Source organism: Oryzias latipes, chromosome 23 (assembly GCF_053564925.1).
Source record: "Oryzias latipes strain Hd-rR chromosome 23, Olatipes_Hd-rR_3.1".
NCBI lineage: Eukaryota > Metazoa > Chordata > Actinopteri > Beloniformes > Adrianichthyidae > Oryzias > Oryzias latipes.
The window spans coordinates 20865348-20877671 of NC_136259.1; the positions used below are offsets into that span (position 1 = coordinate 20865348).

The 12324-nt window shown below is 40.8% G+C and overlaps 1 protein-coding gene across 1 annotated transcript in view; it reads right to left on the reverse strand.

The window, feature by feature from the left end:
- The window catches only part of sema3c (sema domain, immunoglobulin domain (Ig), short basic domain, secreted, (semaphorin) 3C), a 44558-nt gene that overhangs the window by 12271 nt on the left and 19963 nt on the right, over window positions 1-12324 (reverse strand). Inside the window, exons 3-10 of the mRNA XM_023952565.2 lie at window positions 7944-8104; window positions 7451-7513; window positions 4140-4259; window positions 2827-2917; window positions 1143-1262; window positions 922-1064; window positions 725-839; window positions 203-272 (exon numbers count right to left, since the gene is read on the reverse strand). Of these exons, the coding sequence (XP_023808333.1) occupies window positions 203-272; window positions 725-839; window positions 922-1064; window positions 1143-1262; window positions 2827-2917; window positions 4140-4259; window positions 7451-7513; window positions 7944-8104 (883 nt within the window). The remainder of the gene's footprint in view (window positions 1-202; window positions 273-724; window positions 840-921; window positions 1065-1142; window positions 1263-2826; window positions 2918-4139; window positions 4260-7450; window positions 7514-7943; window positions 8105-12324) is intronic.

Sequence of the window (12324 nt, forward strand, 5' to 3'; positions counted from 1 at the left end):
GCGATCCAAAGGAAAGAACATCAAAATGGATGCCATGTGGTAAAGCAACCAAGAGGATGTATAATTGCTCATCACAGCTGTTGTCCCACATGACATGTGACGTCTCCATGTTTGCAGATGCATCTTCCTCTGCAGACATTGAGGGATTCACATGACCACTGAGGCCTGCGAGGAATGTCACAGTCGGCTGCATCCGTCTTACCTTGTAGATGTGAAGACCCCGAACACCAACAGGCCCTTGGGTTGCTCGGTTTCCAGCAAAAACACACTCTCTGTGGGAGGAAACACACATGTGCTTACATGGATAATTGCAAGTGCCTTTTCTTGTAAAAAATAGGCAACAAATTTCCCACTTTTTCTTGCTGGCAGAGATTGCCGAAAGGCCATGTGTGCATGACTTATTACATGTCTCCAACTGATAGATTGAGCTTGTTAAATCAATAGATGGTGCTTGTGGATACTATGTTCGGAAAAGTACTGGACTAATGTGGTCAGATATGAACTTAAAGTCACCGAAAGCAACATGGCAGCTGCTTTGAAATGAGTCAACGGGCTTAAATCCCAATCCAGACAAAACACAGGACTGTTTATGGAGAAAGCAGCCACTCAAAGTGAGGAAGATTTTTTCTCAGACATGTTTGAAACTACAAATTTTGCTCAATCATCTTCCATGGGGCAAGTGACCAGAAAGAAAAACAACTGTAGGGAGTCCGTTTTGACACACCAAGTTCATCAAAGTGGGTCTCTGTGCCGTCCTCCTCCAGCACGGAGCACACCATCCTTGCTTTGAGGAAGGTGGTCCACTTGTTCACGAGGCTGCGCTGTCCACCGATGTCGTTCTGCAGACATAAGCTGTAGGTAGGAACTCAATACCGAACACACGGGAGGATTGATCGATCCCGCTGAAGCAAGGGCACCTACTGGACACACTCTGGCAACCATGGTGTGGATATTTTTAGTGTTCCCGCTGTTGTCTGTCAGCCTTTCCCGGAAAAAGAAGTAGAGTTTTGCATCGTTCGGGTCTGTTCCGTCCGGAAGGAGGTGGGCATCGATAAAGAAAGGCTCTGACAGAAACAGAAAAGAGGAGACAGGCTTGCTTTGAGTTAATTCACCAGTTTATTAGGCCGGTGAAGGGTGCTCACCGCTGAGCCATTTGGAGTTGTGCTGATCTGTTCGCACTGGGTTCCTCTTGGTCAGGCTCCTGAAGATGGCAGCATCCGTCCCCATGAAGTCGATGTACACGCCTGAGAACAGCTCCTGGTCTGTGTGCACACAAACAAGTTGGTTTGACAGGTTCTCATCCTAAACACTAACCGCGGTCAGACGATCAGAGCTGATTGAAATAGTCGTTTATCTCCTGCTGCTGTTAACTGCCTCATGTCATTTCCTCTGCCCTATCAGTTCATCATCTATTTGCTACCAACTGTGTGCTTTGGGAGTTGTGTAGTCATTTTGTATTCCCACAAAGTGTTGACAGGTCCCAGACAGTCTCAGAGGGGCCAAATCAAGTGAACGAAAAGCAGAAACAAAGTTTTAATTGAGTCCCTAAACTCCCAGGGAGCGTCCTCAGAGACTCAGAGTGCTGCATCACCACGCCGGCAGAACTTGATCTTCCCTGGATCCGGCAGAGCCCTCGCTCTTCCTCTGATGAGCTGCTGCTGATGCGGCGATGCTCAGGTGTCGGGGAGCGGAGTAACTCTACACCTGTTATCTGAGAAGGGATCAGAGGTTTGGCCTGAAGGAGACGCCGCCTCCTGTGTTTACAATGTGCAAAGAAAAAAAAACCACACCATCTCTTCACAGCAGATGACTTTTCTGAACTGCTGCAAAGTGAGGTTTATTTGTCTGAATGTGGTGCTAACTGAAGTGACTAATAATACATTTTATTAATGCAACATAAAAAACAAAACATATTCATTCAGAGTTCAGGAATAACATGTTTAATACATTAATAAAAAAAAGAAAAAAGGTTCTTAGAGGATATTAATTTTTTTGCCATTTTGAACGACGCAGGGCTAAATTAAAAAAAGTCCTAGAATTCGGAATCAGTAAAAATAACTCCAAATAATGCAATTCCAAGAGATTCTGATTTGGAGAAAAGTAGCTTTGAGGCATTATGCAATACTTTACAGTAGCGAAGTGTTACTGCAGCTAAAGCAATCTCACTCTGAGAAAAAGCTGCGTCAGAATCCAATGGAACATATTTAATATAAATAGTTTAACCTAAAATCCAAAAGGGGTTTATACAAATATACACCTCGTGTGTCAGAAGATTTTTAAGCCCCTTTTTAAACAGTTAAATCTGTTCAACACAAGAGTCTTCATCTCTTATCTGTTTGTTCACCTGCTTGGTGGGACAAGTAAAAAAACAAACAAATATTGGAACTACACTAATTGCGTAGGCAGTCGAAGATTTACAATAGGTCAACAGTGTGTATGAATTTGTACCACAGCTCTAGTTTTAAGTAATGCTTTTATTTACCACACAGAATCCCCTAAAAGTATTGATACAGTTTTATTTAGAAGAAATATATAGCTAACATATTGATTTATTCAGCAGCACCCTGTTGGCTACTTGTTTTAAAAAAATCGTTTAATCATCCACCTTTCTCTTTGCCTTTTAGTCCTTTACTTGATAAAAAACTTAAATTATCGTGAAAGTACAGAAAGGACAGCTAAATCCTGTGAAGTTGGACTTTTTCTCTGCCTTCTACCAAAGTTAAAGGAAAATGAAAGCTGAAACATGCGATTACCATCAGATCTGAAATAAAGATGTAGTGAATTCACACCAAAAAAAGAGCTGTGGAGTTAGACGAAGGGACTTACTGATCATGACAGAGACTGTATTCACTTGAGGATTGAAGGAACATCTCCCTTTTCCCGGTTCACTCCGGGAGTCAATGAAGAACACTTGTTCCTGTCACAGACAGAAGGACAAATACAATAAATAAATCCATTCAGTGAAATACAGAACATCATAACTAACTGCTTGAACAAAACCCCCCAAAATGTAGAAGTAGCCTTTCCTTTGGATACAACGAGCCTCCATGGATCATATGGGCTCTTAATGAAACATTCCAGTCTGCAGAAAGAGGATTTTTTCTGCTGATGTGTTCCATAGATGCACCATCTGTCAGCTTCAGGTGGAGAAGCTGCCAAGTTTCAACCTCTCCATGTGGCAAAGCTGGGGATGAATCTACATTTCTTCAGCTCTGATGGAGCTGCCAGGAAGATCAGAGGAGGTGTCTGAAATTCTCTGGTGACATTATTGTTGATCTAAAATGTTAAACTCATTTACTGAGACAAAATTCAAAAATATATCTAAAAGCTCCAGTGTTTTTCTCTTCTCAAACATATCCATATCACTTACTAAGAGCAAAGGTCCTCTCTAAGCCTGCTGTCTCCTCTCCAGAACATCTTTTTACACTTCACAGATCTCCTCCGACATGGTTAAAGCTGCAAATAGAGCCGGCTGCCTTTCAAACAAAAACCCCGAATGACAAAAAGCTCTCCAGTAAGGAGAGCGCCTGCTTTTCTGCACTTTGGAGTGGTTAGCAGCCTTCTGCAGGTGAAGATTCTTCTCTTCTTCTTCTTCTGTAGCGCAGAAGCAGCTCTCCACTCTTTGTTTCACCCTTATATTCTAATCAAACTGCCTTCCTTGACACTCGACGCCGATCAGGTTTCATACTTTTAACACCATATGTTGACACTTAACAGTGTGATAATCGAAACGAGCCGTGTTGTGATAATAACAATTTATTCAATGTTTTGCCATCTGGAGAATTAAATTAAAAGAGAAAAATTGAGAAGTAAAAAGGAGGAAAAGAATATTAGAGACAAAGTCGCATAAAAGAAACAAACTCCAGTGATGCTTATGGTTCTAGTGTGAAACCGCCTCAAAACTGCATCTGTGTTGGTTCTCCAAAGCTCTGTAGTATAAATGAAACCCCCCAGACAGTAAGTGCCTCCTTCATGTTTCATGTAGGAAAGGATGCGCCATTTCCCGGCCTTTCTACTGGCAGATAGAGCTCCTATCCTGCTGTGGAGGCAGCAGCGTGGGTGAAATCAGAGACACAAAAGATTCATTTCTTTGGTGAACCTTCAGCTCTAACAAGCTGAATCCATCCTGCCAAACACACCTCAGGTCTGCGTCCGCGGTTGATGAACACGCAGACGGGACTGTAGGCGCCGCTGCCGCACATGAACATATGGGTTCTGTTGTACGGCTGCACCACCCGGATGAAGTTCCCACAGCCGTGCTGGAGACACAAAAGGGAGGAAGGTTCCTGTGATCACGACTTTGGGAAAATGTTAACGGCATTTTGTATCACATAAAAAAAAACAATCATGTTCTCTTATATCTTAAACTTTGATACAAATCTTCAAACCTTCAACTACTACAGAGCTCAGCCAGATGCCGACGATGATGAGGGGGCGGGAAAAACTTTTAAAATCTCTGCTTGGCTCTCTGTGTGATTCAGTATTGATTTGAAGGTTGTTTTTTTTAGTTTTGTTTGTTTATTAATGTTTTTATGGTCTTGGGCTGCCATCTCAAAGGATTTCACAGCATGAGGCCTGGTATGAGAACTGGACCGAGTGAGTGTATGACGTCATCCATAGAAAATAAGATAAGATAAAGACACTTTATTGATCCCAGCTATGTAATTTGGTTGTTGCAGTGACTGTAAACAGGCTCAATAACAAACAAACAAACAATAAATGACAATGGTTTACTTCCTGCTTCAACGACGTGAAGTGTAAAGTTAAGCCAGTCGCCACTTTATCTCAATACAACTGCTGACATGTTGGAACCGGATGACGTCAGTCATCACTGATTTGTAAAGCACTTTGTGTTACATTTGTACGACAAGTGCTTTATAAATAAACTTCAATTTGATCCCAGGATGAAGCCAAATCCTCGCCGTCTTCGTCCTCACTATATCTTATGACATTGATGTGGCCTTGAGGAATCACACAAGCTCTGAAAACTGACAGGACAGGAGGAGAGCGGTCAGCCGCCTGCCAGCTGCTGCCCCTCTGAGGGTTTATCAGCAGAGTGTGTGAGCGTCTCATCTCTGCTATCACACCTTTATCTTATTTCTGCGCCGTTCCCTTTGTGAACACTCCCTCCTGATGTCTGAGAGCATCATCCTCCTTTTGTTTCTCTGAGGCTTAAGCAGAGCTCCCTTTATCACTGACCTACATGTTTTTGCACTGGCGCCCCCCTCTGGTGCTCCACTGAAGCACACATTTCATCAGAGTCAAGAATGTGAGCAGAAATGATAACAACAAAAAAGTTAAATAACAACAGCTGAGAAAGCTGGCTCCTCAAAGTGGATGATGGGTAGGAGAGGCCCCACAGCAGCTCCGGCTCGCCCAAATATTTGAGGAAGCGTGTCTGCAGCAGGCGCAGGATACCTTAGAGCAGCAGCAGCAGTCACTCCGTTTACTGGAAGCAGCGTCTCTATTTCTGGAACTAAACCCTGGTTCTCTGCATGAGTCAGAGGATGGATAGGTGGAGGGCACGCAGCAGAGAGGAGGTTTAGGCCTTTAACCCCGTGAAACATATTAATGTTTTTGCTGTTTAAGTTGATGTTAAATTAAGTGGAATCCTGTATCGTGTGGCACGTTAAAAATTAGTGACGTGTTTAAGCTTCCCCCTTAAAACCAGAAAGTTAGTGTCAGGACGCGTCGATTAAAATTAAAAAAGCAGATGCAGGATCACTTTTGTTGTTCAGCTTCATCAGATCTAGCAGGATTCATTAAGTGAAGCTCAGAATGTTATTCTAGGCTTTTATAGTTCAAATGACTATTTTTTAGGAAATCTATGAAAAAGTTTAAGGGCAACCATAACAGAAAATAAACAACCATTGCTTTTATGAGATGAAAGTCATAAAATTATGAGAAAAAATATCAAATTTTACAAGAATAAATACACAATTGTAATTTCGCAGGGAAAAAAACTCAGACTTTATTGAAATTAAAATTGCTATTTCATGAAGTAAAAAAGTAAAGCGGTTAGAAAATGTTACGATAAATTTTGTTATCGTAAAAGCTTTGACTTTTTCCACATAATTGCACAACTATATTTGCATGAAGTTTTTCTCATAATGGTACAATTTGTAAAATTTTACATTTTTAAATCATGACAGTACAATTGAACGATTTAATTCTAGTAAAAATATCAAATTGTTTTCTTTTACTGTACAACTTTTTCCTTGTTAAATTGAGGACAAGTTGACTTTTTTTATTATAATTAAATAAAATATAGAGCTATAACTTTTTTCTTGTAATTGTATGACTACTGTTAAATTTTGATTTAAAACAAAAATGATATGACTAACAAAAATTGTGAGCCGTTCAACATTAAAACGCTTTTTAAATATCTTTAACTTTGACCTAAATGCTCCTTTTTTTATAGTACAAACCCCAAATAAGTGATGTTAAGCTGTTATATTTTTAACAAATGTGCAGAAAATGAAGATTAAAGCTTCTGACAGACCCCCACTTGTAATCTTTTAAAGAAAAGAAACTCAAAACTTTCAAAAACTTCTTATGTTTGCTTCTTTATTTTTTTAGGGGTTTCGATCATGCAGCAATTTAAACCTTTTTTGAAACCATGGCGATGTGGAAACGATGCTCCTGTGCCTTTTCTACATGTTTTTGAGCCTGTAAGTGAAAACGTTAAGATTTCTGTCTGTGCAAACTGAGACCTCAGTTCCTGCAGGCGGGGTCGGTCTTTTTGGAGTCACTTGAGGATTTTTGTCTACCTGCGTCCTCGAGAATCTGGTGGCGGACACATGATAGCTTCCTCTGCCTGTCATGTTCGGGTTCTGCCGCCTTTGACTTATGACCCATCCAGCTGTGACCCTGGGAGTTGGAACAGTGGACTGGACTTTTTTTTCTTCTTCACAAAATAGCAAAGTTTCCACTCAATCCATTCAACTGCTAAAGTCTTGAGTCAAAAATGTTTGACCCAATCAAAAAAAACCTGGCATGGGTTTATTTGCTATGTTTTGTCAAGAATTTTCAACTAAATCAGAAGAATTTGTGCAAAATTAAATGATTTTAAGTTGAAAAACAGAAACATAATCAAAATTTCCAATTAAAAAAGCATTATTTTGCTTTTAGTTTGTCTTATGTCTTGTTGCAGAAAACCCCAGCTACCATCGTGTTTGAGACAGTTTTTTTTCATCCTATACATAATATATATTTTAATCTGGTTAAGATAAATATATATAAAAGATTTAAGCAGGATGGTGGAGAGAATTTACTAAGATAAGTTGACACTGAAAGAGAAAAGCTTTTTTTTTGTTTAGTTTCGAAGTTTGGACATTATTGGTGGGTTTCATTTTTTACAAGTTATTAGTAATATTTAATGATTTTGACCTAAAATGTGTGTTTTCATGTTGCATTTTATTCAAAAGAATGATGAATATGTTGTACTTACTGTTGGGTCCTTTCCTGCCATTTGACACTCTTCTATTTTGCTGGCAGACGCCGGCCAGAACACCTGGTGGCAGAATTTAAACGCACAGGTGAGCAGCACAACGTGAAAAAAAGGCAATAAAATTCATTTGCATACCAACAATTGTGGAAAATGAACAAAAACAGCTCAGTGGTGGGGAGCAAAACGTGTTTTTAAAACTGGGAGGGGTCAGTTTAAAGGTCTGTGAATATATTATGCCATTTATGGGGAAATAAATAGCTGCAGTGCAGCTCTCTGGGGGTAAAAAGCCTGAATGCTTTCCCATCTGTTTGTACCCTTTCAAGCCTTTCATTGAAATGGAGCATTCAGAACTGGTGGAGAGCTTTTTGAATCAGGCTAAATGCTGCTAAATGTTGGGTCGTTTACATATCATGAATTACAAAACTAAAAAGTCTACGACGATGCATGAACTTTCATAAGGAGAAAGAAACCTTAACCAGAAGCATCTGCTGACCTTCAGCGAGCCATGGGTGATGTTATTGATGTCCATGGAGAGGACGTGGTCCTTGCAGCCCACATACATCCTATCCTGGTCCTCGTCCATGTGCAGGATCCTGTAGTCCATGGGCTTGTCAGATATTCGATAGTGTTCAAAGGCCTGAGAGGCCTGAAGCTCTACGAGGATAGAAAAAAGCCCCCACAGAAGTTAGATTAAGTTCACACTGAATGGTGAAAGACGTCCGTTCCGTTTGACCCACCTGTACGGGGTCAAATCAGGATCAGATTAACGTGAATGAAAACCAAATTGTAAATTTGAAAAACAGTTTTTGACTAAAAAGGACACATGAAAGAAATACAAAAAATTTGATAAAAAATGTTTTACATTTAAAAAAATGCCCAAAAAGTGACTAAAATAAACCTATAAACCGGAAATTTTTACCAAATATACAAAAATGTTTTTTGTAACAGCTGCTGTTTTGTATTTTCATCTTTAGTTTTTTCATTTCTCTCATCCTTTAGCTTTGGCGGTTGATGCTAATTTTATGTGGGGGTGGGGCTTTGAGCCCATTGGCTACTGGGACATAGTTTTCATCACAGTGTTTCCTTGCTTTTTCCATCTATTTTTTTTTTGTGGTTGCTTTTATTCTGGCGTCTTATGACTTTTTTATTGTTGTTGCCCAATGTTATGTCTTTTTTGTTAAGCACCTTGTTTTCGACTCCATGTTGACGAAAAGTGCTGTATAAATAAAGCGATTGATTGGTAATGACGTTGGGTGCCAGAGGTTACGATGATGTCGTTTCCACTCCAAAACAGTCTGTTGTTGGCGCGTGTCCCCGATGTACCAAACCTCTCATATGAGAGAACTGGACGGCGTGAGTGTGACGTCACCCATAGAAGATGGTTTACTCCAACATATGGAAGTAAATTCAGTAGACATTTTTTCGCGCCATGTTGGACCCAGAAATTGTCCGTAAGCAGTGATTGGTCCAAGTCCGCCTGAGTTTCTATGGCGACCACTCTCGCCTATTGTGAGTGAGCTTGTTGGAAGTCCCTTCCACTCGAAAGCGGGGGACAGTAAATCTGTCAAAGGTTAAAACATCTGATGTGGGGGCCAGCAGGCAGTGCCTACTCATATTGAGGCATCTGATTGGTCAGTTTATAATTTGCACTAGAGAAAAAAGGAATGATCGAGAACACGTCATTAAGTCTTCAAACCAAGAATGTCTATTCTGACCAATAGCGTAACAGCTGTTTATTTTTCAATAGAAGTCTATAGGATTTTGGCTTCTTGGAGTCGGTGGACACTTCCTGTTTGGAACGCAAAGGGGGAGGAGGCACTCAGTCCAGTTCTCGTGTACAGTCTGAGGAGGGATGACACAGGCAGCGCCAACAACAGAAGCTGTTCTGGAGCGGAAATTACATCATCGTAACTTCTGTAACAAGATGTCAATCATATGCCTGTAGCCAATCGCATTCAAAGCCTCGCCCTCACGTCAAAATGGGCCAAACTCTGAAACTGTAAAATGGGGACTGAAAGCAAAGAGGGAGAGAACGAAAAATAAACAAGTGAAAAAAACAGAATAGCAGCTGTAATAAAAAAGACGATTTTTTTTTCATTTGTTAAAATGTTTTTGTGTGAAATACAAGTTTTCAGTATTTCTTTAAATTTTAAATATATATTTTTTCAAATTAACAATATGTCTATCAACTTTACAAATTTACATTTTATTCATTTCAAGTCAATCAAACCCCAAACACATAGATTAACAATGGAGGCTCAAATCTCCAGATCTGAAAACGTTGTGACTATGAGGATTTGAAGGCTCAGCTGCAGCCGTTTGCACAGAATCTCTCTGCAATAAGCGGACTGAAGGCTCACTAACAACACCAACTCATCACCTTCAGTCAAATCTGAGCTGCAATCTTTTCTGTCCACCAAAGAGGATTCTCTGAGCTGCAGTCATGACCACTTATGGCAATTTCTAGACTAAGAGATGGAGTTTGCAGATTAGCTGGAGGCTGAGAGCAAACAGACTCAAAGCCGATTCATCAGGGGAGCAGCCAGAAGGGGAGGCGAAAATTCAAGGATCCCGGAGGTTCTTGTGGTGAGAGTCAACACCGCCGTCCCTTAGGTCTGCAAGCTTTAGTCCACTTCAAGTGTTGCAGGGAAATTAAAAGCCTTTTATCTTCAGCTCAAATATTTTGTTAGAAGATACCGCTTGATTTAATTTAAAGGGTGAAAAGTTCACGCTGAACTTCGGACAAAAAAAATAAAATAAAACAGAACCTGTGGGACTTTCTCATAAGAAAAAAGGAGGCGTGTGTCAAAACGTTTCTACGAGTTCAAACAGCGGGTGAGAAAATGACACCTGAGCTCTGCAGAGGAGAAGAAGGAATTGCTCCTAATTCACAGCAATTTGAAGAAAAATACACAGAAATGCAATTTTGAGCTTAATGTTCTTTTTATAAAACATAAATGAAAAGAAAAATTAATTGGTGAGGTCAATTCTTAAAATTGTGAAAATCCTCCATCATTTTACCCTTTCCTATATACTCGGAGCACCATTGAACAATCATAAGAAAAATGTCACAGCACTAATACAAAAATGCTGCAATGTTGGAGGGAGATGGCATCAGTAAGCAGCGATTGGTCCGAGCTCCAATCAGGTGTGATCTTGTTGGAAGTCCACACCCCTACCACTTAAACTTGAGAGAACCTTTCAATCAAAAGCTTTCAAATGTTTGATTGAAACCACTTATTTAATTTGAGGCATCTTAGTGCTCAGTTTATAACTTAAATGACTTACAAAAAGAAGTATAATGACAAAAAATTTGAATTACTAAGAACGTAGATATCAGAGCAACAATGGGTATTATGAAAAATGAATGACTAATAGCTATTTATTTCTCTGTAGAGCCAGCAGGTACTTCCTGTTTGGGACGCTGGGAATGGGGGTGGGGGTTCACTTTGTGTCAGAGGTCGCCTCTGTTCTAGTTCATGCATATTTATCACATATTCAGTCAGCAGGGGGGACGTGGAAGCTGTGGGGGGTGGGTGGGGGGCGGGGGTGTGCATGAAGAGCTGTCTTTGTATCCCCCTCTTCTGATTAACAAACAGGTAGCTGCACTTTGCTGCAGTGCCTAAAGTCACGTTTGGACGACTGAGTGGCGTTTTCGCTTTTGAAGCCTTCAATGGCAGAGAGAAGTGGTTCTGACCCCCCAACACACACTCTTATCCTCAGCTGCTGCTATGGTCTGGAGTGGTTGATTGAATTAAGACAAGGTAACCACTTCAGGCGGGTTCCCACGACTCCTCACGCCGCGGTTTAGGCTCCGCCCTCACCTTGAAGGAAACTGCAGTTTTCTGGCCCTGAGGAACTCCACGAACATCAGATTGTTCCTTCACTACTATGCCGGACATGTTAACCCCTTCATGGCGGAATTTATTCCCAAATAAAAATAAAAAAAAAGATTCGTTGATGTGATGCTAAAGTACGAAATGGTAAATTGTTAAACAGAAGGTTTCATTCATCAACATGCAAAACTCAAAACAAAAAGAGAACAAAATCTATTATTTTAGCAATAAAATACAAGTTTAGAATAAAAAAAAGTAGAACAAATTCTTTTTCAGACCTTGTTAAACTGTTTATTTATTGAAGTCATTCTTTGCGGTGTTCAATTTCATTTCCAAACTGGAAAAAACTCCTCTTGATTCTGCAATGTGACGTTTTACAAAAGCAGAGAAACAAATTGCTCTGAAGGGTGTGGTGGAGGGAAAATCGGCATGATATTCTGGTGAACTTTGAAATATTATTGCAGGGGTGGGGGTGGGGGGTGGGGGATGGAAGACTTTATGTGAGGGTGGAGGCCCGGTTCAGCCCGGTGCTGAGCTGGCGTCCCATGGATCCAGCTCATTCAGCGAGACACAAACCGAAACCCCCTGGAGTCCACATTCCACCGGATCCGGTATCTTCTGGGCGATGAAACAACATGGGATCTCCAACAAACACCAACATGGAGGAGCCAGATGGTGCACCTGCTAACTAACAGCAAAGTGTGGGGCTCTGTCTTTTGTCTGTCGTTTAGCGCGCACCGTGAGACCAAATGTTTACAGCGTCTGAGCCAACTCATAAACCCAGGAAGAAGGACGCTAATCTGTCCACACGCCAAAGCCAAACCCAGCCCGTTTCCGTTGGCAGCGCCTCGCTAAACGCCAAACTATGACGCCTGCCGTCGTATCAAAACAAATAAAAGGCAGAGACAAGCTTTTTGTTTGGATATACGGCCTGGATAACCCAAAATAGACTCAGTTCACTGTGTGTATGTAGTTAGTAGTGTTTATGTGCGTTCCTCACTGCTAAGATCACGCAGCACTTTGAGCTGGAAGTGTCGA